Genomic DNA, 18,730 nt, shown 5'->3' with positions numbered 1-18,730 from the left:
TCTTGGAGCCTTTGCAGCTGGGAGAGAGAAGCAGCCAATTCCAAAACAAATCTCCTTGCCTCATTTTTCCCCCCCCTTTTAAAAGAAAATACATACATATAAATGTGTGAAGGGCTCCCAATTAAAAAATTTAGGAAAAGTTGCCACTTTTTCAGGTGGCAGGCTCCTTTGGCTTATGATGATATAAGGACTAAAATATAGTAAAAAGGAGCAGCCAAAAGGGTAAATAAGAAGAGGCCCAGAACTCTCTGAGGTGTCGTAAATCAAGAGGAAATAGACTCAAGGAGCTAACAGCTTCCAAACATTCTTCCTCTTGGACTATTTTAAGCAACCAACACATACAATCTCTTGGAGGCTATTTCATTCACACTCACAGAAGAGAAGGATGTGCTTAGCAGGATATATCTTTGCACACAGAGAGAAACAAATACCTACACCACAGGTCTCAAGCCTGTCAGGTCAGCTGCCCCACTGAGCAACTTGACTATTTTAAGGCACTTAAATGGCTCAGTTGTTCAGAAGCAGTGAGGGATACTTTGGCCTTACTTCAGTTCCTCTCTCCCACTTGGACCAACCCATTCATTTCTCTGCTCAGGAGATCACTCTATGTGCTTCACCCCCATCCAGGCTGTTCCCAAGGAGAGACGGAGGGAGGCAGGGAAGGAGGCAGCAGGGGGAATGAGGGCTCTGGAGCCCTAGAGACCTTGGTTTGAATCCTGCTGTGTCATTTACTAGCTATGTCACTTGGACTTCTCTGAGCCTCAGTTTCCTCAGCTGTAAAATGGGAATAAAAAGAGTACATACCTCATTGAATGATGGTAAGGCTTACACGATAGAGTATTGATAAGTACACTGTACAGATATGGTGCTTTGTAAAGTCTCCTCAGCTCATAGTAGGTATGCCCTGGGGGATCAGAGTTGAGAATTCAATGTCTTGGCTTTTCTGGCTGGGGAGGGCACATAGCGTGGTTGGGAAGAGAATCTGGAGTAAGGCTGCCTAGGTTTGATGACAGTCTACCATTTATCAGCTGTGTGACCTTAAGGAAGTTACTTAACCTCTCTGTGCCTCAACTGCCTCCTCTTTAAAATGGAATTAATAGTACCACCTCATTACAAGGATTAAGGAATATCTCTGAGGTAAAGAACATTACATGATGCCACTGCTATTCTAGATCTACCCTTTCTACGCAAACCTAACAGTTCAGGCTTCTCTTCGGTGTTCTTTGGAGAACCCGCCAAATGAGGAATGAGCCAAAGATGCACAGCTACAAAATGAAGGAAAGTTACCATCCTGGGCAGGGCAGAAACGAGTGCTCCAGAACAAGAATTCATTTACCACTTACAATAGCTAATGTCTGAGTGGTCCCTGTGGATCAGACTTCCCAGAACTCAAAGACCCATATCATCTGGGCCTCACTCCAGGCCATTTAAATCTGAATTTCTGGGGGTGGTGACTTAGGAGAGAGGGAACGAAAGAAAGAGAGAAGCAGAGAGAGAGAGACATACACACACGTGTACATACCCTTTGTTTTAAAGTTCTCCAGCTGAATCCAGGGTTGAGAACCACTGAAATGGCCACCCCATGAGTTAGGAGCTATGATTATCCCCATTTAACAGAAGAGGAAAATTGAGATTCAGTGACAGGAAGTGACTAGCTGACAAGCAGTGACAACTCTTTCAGATTCTATTAGGGAGAGCCATTCTGTGTTGCCAATTCTCCCCTGAGGACCAGAGGTCAAACCATCTAAAGGGCACTCAGACGCTCCCAAAGCTTTCCAAGAATACTCCAGGCCTTCTCAAACCACCCAAGCGGATTTTCTTTCTGACTAAAGTTCTGACCCAGACTCGGCCTCTAGGAATCCAAAGCTGCCTGAACATGGAGTCTTGCTTTCCCAGAATTGGAGGACACACATGCAAAGTAAGTCACAGGGATCCACAAAACAACTGGACCTAATTAAACAGACCCCATGCTAATGACAGGAAAAAACAGATTTGATGATCTTCATTAAAGGCTGCCAGAGAAGAAGCCAGAGCAAAATTCAGGGACTCTTAAGGCCATCAACCAAAGAATTATAAGACTGATAATTAAATATCCATTGCCTGAAGCCCTAATCAAGCTGCTGGATGGGCCCACCCTCTGGAAGGGCAAAGAGGGCAATGTTTCAATCCATCACATAATTAAGGAAGTTGAAGACAGCCTTTCCTCCCAGTCAAGGTGATCTGGAGGCCAACTGCCTATTTGACATCTCTATACATTAAGTCGGAGATGAGCAACCAATATCATACTCAGATCTTTGGTCCAACGCTGCTTCCTCCATAGCCTTCCCCATTTCAGTCAATGGCCATTCCACTCCATTGCTCAGACCATAAACTTAGTGTCACACTTGATGCCTTTCTCATATCTCATATCCAAGCTGTTGGCAAATTCTGTTGGCTCCAACTTCAAAATACATCCACAACCTCCTCCGCTGTTGCCCTTGCCCTAGCCCAAGCCACTACCTTCTGTCTCCTGGATGATTGCAAAAGCCTTCTAACTAGTCATCTGCTTCCATGCTTGACCTCTACAATCCATTTCCCACGCAGTAGAGAAAATGATTCTATTAAAATGCAAATCAGATCCTGGCATTTCTGTGCTTAAATTCTAATCTAATGGCTACAGGTTCACTCAGAATAAAAAGCTAAGGTCCAGTGACACAAGGTTCTACCTGAAGAATGCCCTCTTCATTCCCTCCAACCCTCTCCCACTACACTCCCCCATGCTTTCCACACTCCAACCACAGTGGCCTCTTAGGCCAAGTTCCTTGAACTCACCAGGCACTTTCTGTTCCCTTGACGTGGATCACTCTTCTCCAGCTACAATGGTTTCATTTTGATTCCTCTAGCATGCCTTCTTCCTCATCTATCTACCCTCCCCTCCTTCAGGTCTGATTCATTCATTTGTTCTGTCTCCAAGACCTGGCATAGAGTCTAGCACACAGTAAGTCCTCACTAAATAGTTGTTGAATGAACAAATGGATGTACCCCAAAATCCACTCTCAGTCTCTCCCTTGCTCCTAATCCCCAGATACTCCCACTGTCACCACCATCTGTTTCCTCATAGACCAACTATGGCAGGAAATATGCCAGCCTCTCCTAAGACACTTTACAAGCATCCGATGGACAGCGGGAGGCCATTCCAATACCTTTCAGAGGTAGCTCTCTACCCCTGAGGCCCTTTCACCTGCTACTAGATAAGGTCTCAGCATAGTTCTGGCCTGCCCAGCCCAGCCTGGAAGAATTACATCCAGAGGAACAGCTGAAGCAACTTCCTCCCACACTGTGTGCCTGAGTAAAACATGATTTACTCGGCCACTGAGATGAGTTTAAAAAGCAGCTACCACCATCCCTGGTGTTCACAGAAAACCAGCAAACCAAATCCAGTGCCGTCGAGTCGATTCTGACTCATAGCGACCCTATAGGATAGAGCAGAACTGCCCCATAGGGTTTCCAAGCAGCGCCCGGTGGATCTGAACTGCCAACCCTTTGGTTAGCAGCCGTAGCGCTTAACCACTACGCCACCAGGGTTTCCAGTGTTCAAAGAAGCAACTCTTTTTTTTTACCGTATGTTCTACCTTCTCCAGAACATTTCGTTGATGTTCAATGTGAGAATTTGTGGAGCGTATGAGCTGGTCGGGAAGAGGGATCCTCATTCTGACTTTCCCAAGCCTGGCTCAAACTCTGTGACTATGAAAGAAACTGGAGCTTAGACCCAGCCCAACTCAGAGTACCAGGCTCTGCGTTTCGGCCTTCAGAATTCCTGGCAGCCTGTCATCCTCAGTTACTCTCATTTTCCCTCCTCTTTGAAAAGCCAGCCCTGCCAACTGCAACAAACAACATTTAAAAATATCTTGCTGGATTATACAGCTCAGCCCTCTAAATTCCTCACAATGCCTGTCTCTGTCCTACATAGCATAAAGAAGGGTGTAGCTTATTTAAATTATTTTTTCCCTAGCTGCTCCCCTGCTATAAATACCTGAGTCTGGGTAGGCGGGATTTAAACACCCACTGAACTGAATGAAGTCACCTCGAAGCTGGATCTCACCACCACACTGGCCTGCCAGGACCTGGACACAGATGTCGAGCACTGAAGCGTTAGGTCGGCCAAAAGTATACAGAACTCTCCTTCTAAGGACAGCAGGGAAGAGAAGCTCCAAGTACAGTAATCACAGCTAATCCCAGTATAAGAAGAATGGTGCCAAGGCCTCCTACCCAGCCACCTCTTCAGAGAGTGTGTCTAGCTCCAGCCTGGGCTGTTTCTTTCCCAAGGACACTAATTGCAGGGCTTGACCTTAGGAAAATAATTTCACAGTGTCCACGTGGGGTCTAGAAACATTACCAGACAGGAAGGCCCTTGGAGAATCTAGGCCAACATCTTCACCCCACAGATAAAGAAACAGAGATCCAAGAAAATGGAGTGATTCACTCCAGGTCACAGAGGGGCCAAACTCCAACTCAGAGTTCCTGGATCCAAATCCTTAGCTCTCTGCACTGGGTTGTTCTAGAAGCTCATGCACAAACACTTGCTTGGTGGGTGAGCCTTTGCTCGTGTTAACAGCTCTCCTCACAGCAAATACTGATTTTCTTACTTTAAAGGGTAGAGGCTGAAAAACAGTTTTCAACAGAAGGCTTGGCCTCAACTTTAGGGATGACTTTCACGTGATGAGAAGCCTGTTTCACGCTCTTTGAGGTCTAGTTTAACCTCTCCCCTTCCCTAATCTTGCATGTCCAGTTACTTCCAAGTTCACTGTTCAATGTTTCCATCACTGGGCCTGACCTTCCTCAGCTCATCTTTTCAAAACAATGGGTCCCAAGAAAACAGTGGGTGGTAGGACTAAGCACAACCTTTTTACATTAGAATTAATGACAAATGGCTATATATGTATTTTTGCAACATATTCAGGAGATACATATTTTTTCATGGGACAAGAAAATTCCTTCCTAAGACTGGGGTCAGGAAAAAGACTAACATACCTGAATTATTGGCTAAGCCATTGATGATCTATCACGTTATTACTATTGCCGGGTAAACACAGCTGGGCCATAGAGTCCAATCCAGATAACAGTGAGCTATAAGGTGGTGCTTTTATATTAAACATTTATCACAGTTGAAACTTTTATTATCAATGCCCTGGAGACAACTTAACCAAGAATTAGAAAGTGACTAAAATCTCTGAAATTGAGTTGCTGTTCCTCACCCACCCCCCTCCCCCAAAACAATAACAAAACAAACTCTAAACTGGAAATTGACTATATCAATCTTATTCAATGCATTCAATATATCAGACTTATCACCAAAGAAAGTTCTGGGGCCTTCTGATCTCAACCTGTTTCATGCTGCCTACCTCCATGTTTGAAAATCCTGCTTTGGCAAAAGTAAACCCAACGTCCTTATTTAAGGAGTTTGCCAGCCCGACCTTCACTCGGTGCTGGGATTGTTTTGTCCTGAAATACTATGTGCAGAGCCACAAAAAAACACTAAGTCAGAAGCCACATTCAATGGGAGAAGCAAGACAGACCAAAGCCTTGTCCTTCATCCCTCTCAACTTTGGTTTGCTCGGTTAAGATCTTCTTGTATTACTTTTATTGCTAGGACAAGAGAACACAGGACATGGGGTGAGTACATTTTTGGGGTCAAGCTTTAAATAAAACGGGGTGGAGGGGAGTAATGGGAGGCCTGGGGCTGTGGTTAATGATGAGCTGAGGTGCAGGCACACTTGTTTTCTGGATTATGAAAATAAATTTTGGAAAACTCTTGCCTTTGGCAGGCTTCTTAACATCTGGATAAAAGATGTGGGAAAAGTTATCCTTTTTACTGTGTTATCTTCCCCTACTCCTCCTTGTTATCTATCTGAAGGCTTCAGCCAAACAGAATTACTTGCTCTTCTCCAACACACACTTTTGCTTCCAGGTTGTTGCATACACTGTTCCCCCTGGAAGCCTCCACACCACCTCCCCTTTTCCCAATTCCATCTCCATCTTCCCAAATCCCCCCTGGTTCACAGGCTCCCCTTCCACAATAAAGCCCTGACTCCTTGCACCCTCCGTAGCCAGAACTCATCTCTTCCTTCTGAGCTTTCAAACCATCAAAAGCTTCGAGGTCCTCATCTATGAAACAGAAATCATATCTACCTGAGAGAGGGGCTGAGAAGATTAAAGGAAATAGCTTGTAGAAAGCACCCACAATGGGCACAGCCACATAGTACGTGGCGGTTTTCAGCATCACCTCTGTTATTTGGTTGCAGCAACCACACACTTCTTTGTAAGTATCTAGGTACATGCTTTGCTTTCCCTCCTACAGTCTAAACTCCTTGACAGCTGAAATCAATTCTTGCCTGCCCAAATCTGTCTCTATTGCTTCGTACATAGCTGGCGCATGGGAATTCGTTGATTAATGAGGCCAGCGTGGCATGTCTCAGGCTTGCTCAGGCTGTTCCTGAAGCATCTCCTCCCAAACTGGCATGCAGCTCCAAATATACAGCCAAAATTCCAAAACTATTTGGGCCTTTTTTAAAACAAGCAAGAACGCCACAAAATGTGTTTACATGACAGGTCAGCAAAACACAAAACACCTGCCATCCCTGTGGCTCAGGACTCGTCGGTTGCAACAAGCCAGGTCAAATATCCACAGCACAATTGTTCTCTGGGGCCTGGAGCTTTAGAATCCATACTGTTGGTGTCATCCTGGCAGTGGCGGGTGTGAGCTTGGAAGGCAGAGGGGGTCTGATCTCACAGCCCACTCCCAGCCCACATCATTTTGGGGGCCACCCAGACATCACTGAGCAGAGGGCACTTTCTTCAGACATCTTAACTTCCAGGGAAAGCCTTGTGACTAACACTCGTCACCCTGAGATTCAGGTCACAATCTTCCCCTGCACTAGACTCCCACTTTGGCAAAAGTGAACACAACTGGCACATCCAGCACAAGTTTGCAAAATTTTTAGTGATAATTGGAACTAGTATTTTATGTGCCAAATTGCACGTTGCAAAACCAAACTAGTTGCCGTGCAGTCAATTCCAATGCACGGCAAGCCCATGCATATCAGAGTAGATCTGTGCTCCAGAGGGTCTTCAATGTCTGGTTCTTCAGGAGTAGAACGCCAGGCCTTTCTTCCAAGGCCCCTCTGGGTAGACTCAAACCTCCAACCTTTCAGTTATCAGCCAAGTACACTAATCATTTATATCGCCCAGAGACTCTACACATTACAAAGTCCCTTATTAACCCTTACCACTATCCTTTGAGTTGGGTACTATTTTCAGTCCTATTTTATAGAGCAGTGTTTGCCCCTCAGGGGACATCTGGCAGTGTCTGGAGACATTTTTGACTGTCACAACTGGGGAGTGGGGATGCTACTAGCAACTGGTAGGTAGATGCCAGGGATGCTGCTAAACATCCTACAATGCACAGGACAGCCCCCACAACAAAGAACTATGCGGTATAAAACATCAATAGCAACGAGGTTGGGGAATCTAATTTGCTGTGTACACTTTGACAACAACAAAAATGAAATTTTATTAAAAAAAAAAAAAAAAAAGGCCAGGGTTGAGAAATCCTGTTACCAAAGGAAGAAACTAAGGCACAGAAGTTAAACAAGTTGACCAGAATCACAAAGCTCTAGAGGAGGCTGCAAGGATTTACCCTCAGGCTGCCTCACCCCTTGCTGCCCTCTTGACACCACACATCCCCTAAGCACTGAGTATGCAGCACTACAAAAATACCAGTATACTGCTCCCTGTATGAGAGCCAAGCCCTGGTGGCACAGTGGTTAAGTGCTCAGCTGCTAACAGAAAGGTCAGTGGTTCAAACTCAACAGCGGCTCTTCTGGAGAAAGATGTGGTGGTCTGCTGTCATAAAGATTTTTTTTTTTTAAAAAAACCCAATGACGTCAAGGCGATTCCGACTCAGAGCGACCGTACAGGACAGAGTAGAACTGCCCCATAGGGTTTCCAGGGAGCACCTGGTGGATTCAAACTGCCAACCTGTTGGTTAGCAGCCGTAGCTATTAACCACTATGCCACCTTAGTTTCCCCCGTAAAGATTATATCCTCGGAAACCCTTTGGGGCAGTTCTACCCTATCCTATTGGGTCGCCATGAGACAGAATTGACTCCACAGAAATGCAGACCTAGAGACTTTAAATAATTTCCTTCAGGACATGGGTCAGTAAGAAACAAAGCAAATGGAATCCAATTAAGAAAAATTTTTGCTGCATTTAAGCATTTGATTTCATTCTCTTCCTGTGCTCCTCGAACGGAGCCAGACATTGTAGTGGACTCGAGGAAAAGCTCCCTTGGAAAAGGCTCTGGAGAGCAAGTAAGCTGAGCCCCAGGATCCCAGGGCCCTAAACCCAGGATTCTTTGCAATTCTTTACCTTCATTGTGCGTCCACCTTCCCTGAGCTACGGTAACTCACCCCTCGTGAGAAGAGCATTGCAATGGCGTCTGCAGCTCTTGCATTCTGCTGAGCTTATTGATCAGCCAGCAGCTGACACTTGTGATGGCCCTCCCTGGGCAGCTCCCCACCCCCTCACGAGCAGCAATAAAGGCTCCTTAAAAATCGATGGCACCTGCAGGCACGCTCCCTGAGCTGGGAGAGACAGCAAGTAGCATTTAAACGGGGTAGCATGGGATCCCTTAGAGGCAGATACACACCCAGGCTCGATGCCTGATCGATCCTTCACAGTGGTTATGAAGATCCACTGGCCTAATGTCCGTGGGTAGTGCAAATGGTTAAGCACTTGACTACTACCCAAAAGGTTGGCAGTTCGACCCCACCCACAGGTGCCTTTGAAGACGTGCCTGGCAATCTGCTTCCTAAAGGGCACAACCTTGAAAACCTTATGGAGCAGTTCTTCTCTGTACACATGGGCTGTCACAAGTCACAATTGACTTGACAGCAACAAACAACATCTACAACAATGTATGTAAAGTGCCCGGACACACAGGGCCCTGAACAAACACTCTAAAAGAAATATTGTTGTTGTGCTATGAGTTTGACCCTAAATGCCATTCTGAAGTGGGTCACATACTGACCTGTTCCTCACTACCCTCGATTCTGTGATCCAAGGCCTGTGGCTTGAGCAGCGTGGGGCATGGTCCCGGCCAGGCTGTTATCAAGCTGTGAATTCTGGGCTTTCAGAGACTCCTCAGTGAAAGCTCTTAGATGAGGAAAAGTTTAAGGCACTGTACAAAGATCAGGCCTATTATTATGGCTGCTGGAGTGTTAGTAGTAGTTTTGACTCATGGTTTCATGTCGTTTACACATCCCAGAAAGGTCTTGGCAGCTGATTACCTGGGTTCAGTTCTCAGGATGGAGGTGGGTGGGGTGGGACAATGACGCAACCTCTTTCCAGCAACAGTCACCCACGGAGATTGTTCTCTGGCAACTAGGGGATATTGCTATTCCTAAAGGATCTGATTGCCAGTGTCAATCTCCCTATTGGTTTATCTGTTGCCTATTAGGCTTCTGCTGTGGAACCCTTCCACTCTGGGTGCCAAATCAAAGCTACTCCGCACACCGAAGGCATCCTCTTAACCTGAAAACCGTCCCAATTCATATCCTACTTATCACAGCCAGCCTGAGAACTCTGCTAGAAAAAAGGATATTAAAAGGTAGAATGATGTCGCTATGGTGTGGGCACCCCCAAAGTGCTGCCTCTTCATAAAGAACTTGAAATCCTCTGCCGTGGTTGAAGTGGAGGAAGGTTCCTTCGATGCGTCAAGACAGTTCAAATGCAAACTCTAGAACTAAACATTTTATGTGCTGGGCTCAATTCTTCTTCCCCCCCCCCCAACATTTATTGAGTACCTGTTATGTGCTGGAAACTCTGGTGGTTGTAGTGGTTAAGAGCTACAGCTGCTAACCAAAAGGACGGCAGTTCAAAGCTACCAGGTGCTCCTCGGAAACTGTATGGGGCGGTTCTTCTCTGTCCTATAGGGTCGCTATGAGTTGGAATCGACTTGGTGGCAATGGGTTTGGTTTTTGGGTTATTATCTGCTAGACAACTGGGAGGTGCAGGGGGTACAGTGATGCCTATGAGCTCAGTCTCATGGGAGAGACAGCTATGGGTGCTGGGAAACACGGAGGAGGGTTGGTTCTTCCAGGCAAGGGGAGAGGGAGTCGCGTAAGACTTTCTGGAGGAAGTGGAACAACTGCCTTGTTCCTCTACTTCAGGCTGGAGTTATATTTCTCAGGCATGAAAGCAAAAACTAAGTTTTCATTTCCAAAGCTTCTGCTTTGTTTCAGTTTACCAGCTCCTTGGCTTCAGTAAAATGGTCAAAGAGAAGGGTAAGCAGCCCTCCTCCCTCAGACTATCCCAGGTGTGGAAACCGCTTAAAGAGCAAATCCAACTCAATTAACTCTTGCTCATTGGGTTCAGTACCTCAGTGGACATGCATTCCACAATCTCCTCACTAAATGAATCCCCCAACCAGGAGAGGCGTTCCCATTCCCACTCTAGACGCAGCCTTTCTATTGCTCAGCTGTAAATGAGGTGTTGAGACTTGCCCCAACTGGTAAATAACTGAATAATTCAGAAAAGTCTGCAGTCACTATTTTTTGATAATAGTAATGTTGATATTACTGGCTGTTTCTAAGAAAATTTCAGAGAGGTCTTCCCTGTCATTTAAATTAGCCCCAGTCACACTATCTCTCTCTTTTTTTTTTTTTTTTTTAAATAATACAGCTTAGAGTAAATTATTTTTTATGTTTTGTCTCCACTGGATTGTAAGCTTCATGAGAAGAGGACCCCCCCCCCCCGCATTGTTCACCACTTAATCCACAGGACTTTTACCAATGGTGGACACAAGGTCAGTGCTCAATAAGTATTTGTTGAGTGAATTGCTACTATTTACTGAGCACTTACTATGTGCTAAAATCTTTAAATCTATGACACCACTTAATCCTCACAACAGCCTTATGAGATAGGTGCTATTACTAGCCCCCATTTTACAGATGACAAAATTGAGGCTTAGCATGATCAAAAAATTTGCCCCAGGCCACTCACATAACTGGTAGAGGAGAGCTTCAAACCCTGCATGGTGACTCCCAAGCCTGTACTCTTTACCACTATGATAGAGCAATGCTCATGTACACCCTGGATACTGCTTTGGAGTAAGAATAGTCTCGCCAGTATTCTATCATTTAATCTAGAGTCCAGGAGTTAAGGATTTCCTTACGCGCCATGGATACTCATGAAAGCTTAGTAAGAAAAATGGCCAAGGAGAAACTTGGAAGTGACACTCAAAGCATGGGACTCACATACCAGGAGGAGGAGGAGGAGGAAGTCTATTTTCTGCCAGCTCCCTGTTTATAAATACTCCTCTACCACTAAAGCAGTTTCTCTACCTCCCCATTAGGAAGCCACAGAGATATCAACGTTCAACTACATTGCCCTGGGAGCAGGGACATCCACACCAAATGAGCAAGCAACAGATAACTTCTGCTGCTCTAGGAAGCTGAGATCATGTTTTATAAACACTAAAGAACTTTTATCATCCATCTTGGGCTGAGCAAAACCATATTTATCCAGCATTGAGTAATACATAGGATGGATTAGGCCCTTGAATTCCTCATTGCAAGACATTATAAGTTTTAAGGGCCCTATATAGCTGAGTCAAAGGCATGTGCCCATGCTGTATAATTAGCAGGCAAAACAACAACAATATATAATTTAAAGGCAAGACCAGCCGGACAAGAATACTAACCAGCACTCTCTCTCCCATGTGTACCCACTCTCCGCTTGGTCTTCCTTCAGCTGTGTAAACTGTAACCTTACTGGCCTTAGGGTAATTTTAATATAACAAAGGTTGGGATTTCTGCATTTTTTTCCTAAGCAGTTTCTGCTTCCCTCTAAAGCCAGCTTTCAGACCTAAGTAATTCATTGCTCCTCTCCTAAGCATTCATTTCACTTTGTCTAAACAGACTTAATAAATCAGCCTGGCTATTGTTCGGTGAGGCCACCCCCAGCTTTTCATGTATAAAAAATGAGCATGTTACTAAGTAGAAGTGAGAGGCCACCTCGCCTGCGAGTTCCCTGGAGACCAGAATGTACAAAGGGAGACACTTCCTGAGCATCCCAGGAGCTTTGGTGTCTGTCACATAGGGACTCCTGCTGTCACGACTACCACAGTTTAAGAAGGATTGTTTTGGGTGAGGGTAGGGAAGATGTCAAATAATGGGGTCAAAAGCCCATCCTATAAAGAAAATCCCAGATACCAAATAGCCCTATGGGGTAAGCCGTTTAGTGGAAGACACCTGTTTTCTTGCAATTACTGGTCACTCTGTTTTCTGGGTGCCTGGAGAGGCAGCTGCTCTAACGAGTCTCAAGTTGTTGTTAGAAAAATTGGAAAGCAGTGCCTCAGCCTGCTGGGCACCAGCTCTGTGTGGGAGGCATTTTGTTTTTATCTTTCACCTTTATTCTAGTTTGCTTTATACAGTCAGGGCTTCCATCTTTTCTCTTAGAGCCTTTGCTTCTTACAAGTTCAGCCTGGGTCTTCCTCTGCCAAAAGTAGAGAACCCTTCCCCAAGGCTATGTACAACTGAATGGAAAACCCCCTGCTCTCCACTGCCTCTCCTGGAGCTGGTGTTCCCGGTGTTGATGTCAAAAACCTGGAGGGTGAAGCATAACTATCAGCTGTGACATCACCAACTGAAGTTCTAGACTGATATCAACCCTGAGCCAAGAAGAAAATGGAAAAGGCGAACACTCTTTGGTTCCAGGCCATCACCTTTGGCAATGCCAGAATTAAAGACAAAACCAATGAAAATTAAGGCAAGCCATGGTTACTTACAAAGTGTCTTCAAAATGGGCCCTAACATATCAACTGCTCTACTTGGAAACGGAACTAATAAAAACCAAGTTGTTTCTTTTCTTCTAGTGGCTAAAAGCTTGGACTCTGGAGCCCACCTGAGTTCGAATCACAGATTTGCAATGTACTACCTGTCTAATCAGGAAACCCTGGTGGTGTAGTGGTTAAGTGCTACGGCTGCTAGCCGAAAGGTCGGCAGTTCAAATCCAGCAGGTGCTCCTTGGAAGCTCTATGGGGCAGTTCTACTCTGTCCTATACAGTTGATATGAGTCAGAATCAACTCGACAGCACCGGGTTTACCTGTCTAATCTTGGGCAAATTACTCAACCACTGGGTTCCTTGGTTTTCCCACCTATATCAAGGGGACAATACTATAGGTATCTACCAGTATGGTTATTAGGATCCCTGAGTTAGCATATAAAGTGCTAAGAACAGTAACTTGCACATTGCTAAGTGTTATTTAAATTTTAGCCATTATGCTTGTTAAACCACATTTGGATTCGGTTCCCTTTATCAGTCCCCAATATCTACCTGGCCTTTTTCCACTCCTTGCTTATTTGTCCCTGAAAGCTGCCCCTAAATGGCCATCTAATTGGATGGCAAGGATGTGTGACCAAAGTACCATTCTAAATTAGTCATGGTTTGCCAATTCCTGAAACTGGAGTCTGGTAGACAGTTCGCTGTTAAGCACATGTCACATCCTAACCTTACCAGGGAGATGGTCAAGTGCTTCATTTCCATCCTCTGCACTGAAGCCATGCCATCCTTCAGAAAAATGAAACTACCCAGTGGCTCCTTTCCCAGACTTGACACCATGCAGAGTTGCCCACCCCCTCCCACCTCTTCCTCATCATGTGGTTTACTAGGTCATCCTTTCCTTCAGGAAAGCCCATACGGTTGTGCATTTAATCCAACACAGGGTTTTAATCACAGGGTTTGGTTGGTTACAACTTGGAAAATCAGGCTCCGGAAGACAGCATGTGGTTCCCTTTCTGGAAGGAGAATTCAGGGGTCACCAGGTACCATCACCCTGGGCACACAGGGTTTAAGAACCCCCCATGACCCTTCCACTTCCCAGGAAAGGGCCTAATTCCAAGTATTCTATCCTTCAACCCAGCAAAGCCCAAAGCAGCAGCACCAGATCCTGGGCTTCCTGTTCCCCTCCTCCTTCCACTCTACTCATCCAAGGCTCAACTCCTGGAGTTTGGAAGCTTTGGCTACTGCTATTGGGCTGGAGAGGACCCAGGGGCAGAACCACATACAGTGTCAATCAGCACAGGCTTTGAGGAAAGATGCCAAGTAGAGACCCAATCAGACAGGCAAGAATAGTAGGGCAGTAAGCTTTGCTTCATGAGAGGTTCAGGAACGGCTTGATAAAGAGGCTCAATCTCAATCAGTGAACAGTCTCCAGACAATGTCAAGCAAAACAGGTTGGAGAAACTCAACCATGACTTTACCCTCCAAAAGTTAATCACCATAAGAACAATTTCTGGAAAGATCTATTTTATGTACTTCTCCCCTCCAGACCAAACGCTTTCTCCTAGAGTTCGGCACACTCACCAGTTTCGGCCTAGGAACTACCGCCAGGTAGCCCACGCCGGGGTTTCCCTCCCGACCCGTCCGAGGCCCGCGCGCTTACCGTTGGCGTTCTTGCCGCAGATGAGATGCTCGTAGGGCTGCAGGACGCCCCAGAGTTCGGCGTCGTTGTTGATGACCATCTCCAGGGCTTCGGCAGACACCTCCCCGCCTCCGGCCCCTCCGCCGTCAGGGCTCTGGCTGGCCAGCACCCTGGCCCGGATCTCCTCCACCAGGTTCTCCATGCAGGCGGTGAGCGAGATGGCCGCGTACTCGTGGATGCGCACGGAGATGCGAGTGTCCACCATCCAGCGGAAGAAGCGACCCACGGAGAAGGTGAGGCCGCAGCGCGCCGACTTGCCTCGGCGGAGCCCGTCCCCCGCGCTCATGCTGTACAGGGACAGCGCCTTGACCGCGGCCAGTGCGCAGCTCTCCGCCAGCGCCCAGCTGTGCACAAGGCGCACGGCGCTCTGCACCTCGAAGCGGGTGCACTTGGCATGCAGCACGCTCAGGCGCTGCGCCTCGCGGGCCACGCGGATCAGCGCCCTGCGGAGCAACCCCGCCAGGCGCCGCACTGCCTCGCCGGAGAACGCAGGCAGCCGCCGGCCTCCGGCGCCTTTGCGGAGCACGCGGGCCACGTCCCCCTCGGTCCAGGGGAACTCCTCCAGCTCGGGGAGTCGAGGGCAGCGCGAGAAGAGGTCCGCCACCTCGGGGTCCTCGGGCAGCACCGTGTTCACTGTGTCCCAGCTGTTGTGGCGGCTGTTCATGGAGCCAGAGTAACACCACCAGGCCGCCCCGCGGTGCTGCTGCGCCGAAGAGTTGAGCGCCTGCGAGTTGGACTTGGAGGACGAAAGGCTGAGCGAGCGGCACGAGTCCCCGGCCCCATAGCCGGAGTCCAAGGTCAAGTCCTCCAGCGTCTTCAAAGTGGAGCTGTACGTCCCGGCCATGGGGAGCCTGCCGGCGGCCTTACAGAACAAGGGGCGCTCACAACTCCATGCCCCCTTCTCTAAGTGGGCAGAAATGAGCCCTAGGCGTTCCGGAGCGCCCTTCTCCCTCTCGGCGCCGCGGGGCTCGGGGGCCGCATCGCCCGCGGGCCCGCGGGAAGGTGGGCGAAATCGCGGCGAGCGGGAGCCCCAAGCGCCCGGCGTCCCAACGCGGAGCTGGTCACTGGAACTGCCCTTGCCGCTCCTCCTCGGCACTCCCTCTCGTTCACTTCAACTTTCCAAGAGCAGAGCGTCTGTCCTCCTCAGAGAAAGAATCCCGAGAGAACAGGGCGGCGGCGGCAGGAGGAAGAGAAGGAGGCGGCGGCGCCGCGCGCAGCGGTGAGCCCGGGACTCGCAGACAAGAAAGCGCTCGGCAAACTTCTGCGTCGGGCGAGCCGCCGGCACAGCTGGGTACCCAGCTGCCGCGGCATGCAAATTACCCCACACAGGTCACCAATCACCGACCGCGACGGGCAGAGGCTGCACCAATGATCCCCCAGGAGGGCGGAGACTATGCAGATTTCACTCGGATGGTGGTGAAACCCCGCGGCGGCGGAGGCGGGGCTGGAGGCCGAGGGTCGGGCAAAGCCTGGTCGAGGGTGGAGGAGGGGGAAGCCGGGAGGTGTGGAGCAGAAACCGCGCAAGGAGGAGTCGAAACGTTGGGCTAGGGCGCTGACGTTATAAAGAAATTTTCAAAGAAAAAGCCACTGTGTTCTGGCCCCTTACCGCCACCCAGGATTTGGTTTATCGCCGCCCCGTTTGAAGTCTTCTGCAAACGACCACTGACCAAGGCCAGCTTGTCGAATGCCAGGCGGGGGGCAGGAGGATGGGGAGGGGGCCATGCCAGGCACTCCACCTCTCCCTCCTCTTCCTGCGGAGCCCCTCCCGTTTTCCGAGCGGAAAATCCAGTTCTGTTTGGAGGGAGAAGGGACACCCTTGCTTAAACCCAATTCCGTCTGGTTTTCTTTCAGTTGCCATCAAGGTTCCTATCAGAACAGAATTTCTTAGCCGGATACACCTACAGGCTCTAGGAGGCCTGCGACCTCCCCGTCCCTCTTTTGAAGTCAACACGCAGTCTTCTGAGTATTATTCTGAGGGGGGGCCCATAACTTTCATCGGATTCTCGAAAGGGCCTGTGAGTTCTCTGTTGTTGTTTTCAATTTCAGACTCAGCGACTCCATGTGGCAGAATAGAACTGCCCCATAGGATTTTCTAGGCGGTTTTTATCTTCAGGGTTGCAGATCGCCAGGTCTTTCTCCCTCGGAGCCCGCTTGGTGGGTTCCAACTGCCAACCTTTCAGCCGTCCTCTTAACCTTTCCGCCACCAGGACTCATTGAGTTCTTTGTTACCTCTGTGTGATATCAACTGATGTCAGGTGGATCCTTTTAGAATTGTGTATGAGGTGTGTTTGGGGTAGGGGAGGGCTATTACAGGAAGATCTGGCTGCATGCACCACTCCCTAACAGTGTACCCACGGGCAAGTCATATGCCCCCTCAGGACGTTCTAAACTTGGGGCAGGGCGTGTGTCCGGAGCAGTCGGCCAGGGCGCTTATCCGTTCCACCCGATCCACGCCCAGTACGCTGATGCCCCGGCTCCTGCCTTTTAACTGTTCACACGCGTGCATGAACGCACCGCAAAATCAAGGAGGGAATTGTGTGCGTGTTTCCCCAAGTTAGCCTCCCCAGCTCCTGAGTGGCTCCTTTGTACTGTATTTTACTGTGAGTTAGATACCAGCTAGAAATGTCTGGTTTGTCTCTTTCCTTCTTAAACTAATGGCCCTTTCCCCTGTGAAACTGCTCTTTATTAGGCAGTTTCGCCTTATTTTTCCTTTCCTTGGGTTTTTGTTTATGCAATATCGCCACCTCATGGTTAGAACTGGGAACCGAGTCAAAGATGAAGAAAGATAAAAGAGAATTAATTAGCAAGGGAGAACACAATCACGTCCTATAAAAGTGAAATAAGAAGTCAAAGTAAGGTCATGAGGTTCAACTTGTCAAAAGTATGAAACCAGATCTGAAACAATTTCAAACCTGTTAAGGGAAATATTAAGGCAGATGTCTGTTGCCCTCTAATGCGTATTTAGAGGAACCGGTTAACTGGTTGCCATCTAGTTGATTGGGACTCATGGCAACCCCGTGTATTATGCTCCATAGGGTTTTCTTGGCTGTAATCTTTACAGAAGCAGATCGCCAGGCCTTACTTCCATGGCACCGCTGGGTGGATTTGAACACTAACCATTAGGTTAGTAGTCAAGTATGAACCGTTTGTCACCCAGAGACCTTATTTAGAGGGGAAAAAAAAAACTCCAAAGAAGTGTTTTGGTTTTTTCATTGTTTTTTCCATTGTGTCTGTCCTTCAAAAGTAAGGAAAATCACTTAACTGAATATTTACAACAGGGAACTTACTGAATAGAAAGGCAATTTAAGAAACTACCTGGAGTATTTCTTTCCAGAGGCAAACAGGTGGGATTTATTTTAATATATCTAAATTACTTGATAAAGTGTAAAGATAGTCAAAGATGCCTAGAGCCAAGTTTCAGAATCCTGTGGCTGCTAAACTCCACCAGAAGGTAAAAGCAGCAGAATTAAGCCTGTGGAAAATGCTACAGGACAAACAACCAAGTTTCTTAAATAAATTGCAAAGAAAGAATGAGAGGGAGAAGGAACTATACATTGAAAGAGACTTAAAAAACATACCAACCACTTTCAATCACAAGGTATGGAATTTATTTGAATTCTAATTTTTTTTTTAAATAAACATTTGACTCTATGAAATAATTGGAAATCAGAACGCTGCCTGGATATTTGTTATTATGAAGTCATTGATGCTTTTTTAATGTGGTAATGGTAGTATTATTATGTTTATTAAATGTTCCTATTCTTTTTAGAGACACATATTGAAATAAGTGTTTGGTAATTTTCTCCATTAAAAAAGGAAGAAAAATCCTCATGAAAAAATCTTGTAAAGGGGCTAGAAAGTTATGAAAGACAATTAGGACTGTAGATCTCTTTTCCTTCACATTTTTTCCAAAGCCTTGTAGTCAACTTGAGGACTGAAGACACAAAGTAAACCCAGAGTGTGTGTTTGTGTTTTCAATGATTGGGGAGAAAGAAAAGGAGGAGGAGAGACAGAGGGGGGAAAAGCTAGGCTCAGCTACCTCCAGAAAGAACCAACTGATTGATTTCAGTTAATCTTGGGAAGTTGGCAAGTATGGTATAAAACACAAAACTTTTGTGTATGTGTGTGTATATTTTAATTAAGCCAATCTGGTGATAATGTGTTTAATCTTAGCAAAGCAAATTGTATTGTATTGGAAGAAGAGAAA

General features: G+C 47.1%; 1 protein-coding gene across 2 annotated transcripts in view; it reads right to left on the bottom strand.

Moving 5' to 3' along the window:
* The window catches only part of ABTB2 (ankyrin repeat and BTB domain containing 2), a 199,121-nt gene extending 183,310 nt beyond the window's left edge, over positions 1 to 15,811 (bottom strand). For both annotated transcript variants that reach the window (XM_003412287.4, XM_064288307.1), the window contains exon 1: positions 14,485 to 15,811. In XM_003412287.4, coding sequence (XP_003412335.3) covers positions 14,485 to 15,367 — 883 coding nt within the window. In that variant the 5' untranslated portion in view covers positions 15,368 to 15,811. The remainder of the gene's footprint in view (positions 1 to 14,484) is intronic.
* Between the last annotated feature and the right edge of the window lie 2,919 nt (positions 15,812 to 18,730).

This window comes from Loxodonta africana, chromosome 7 (assembly GCF_030014295.1).
Source record: "Loxodonta africana isolate mLoxAfr1 chromosome 7, mLoxAfr1.hap2, whole genome shotgun sequence".
Taxonomy (NCBI): Eukaryota; Metazoa; Chordata; class Mammalia; order Proboscidea; family Elephantidae; genus Loxodonta; species Loxodonta africana.
The sequence above is the reverse complement of the archived record's forward strand: the minus strand, read 5'-3'. Positions and strand labels throughout refer to the sequence as shown.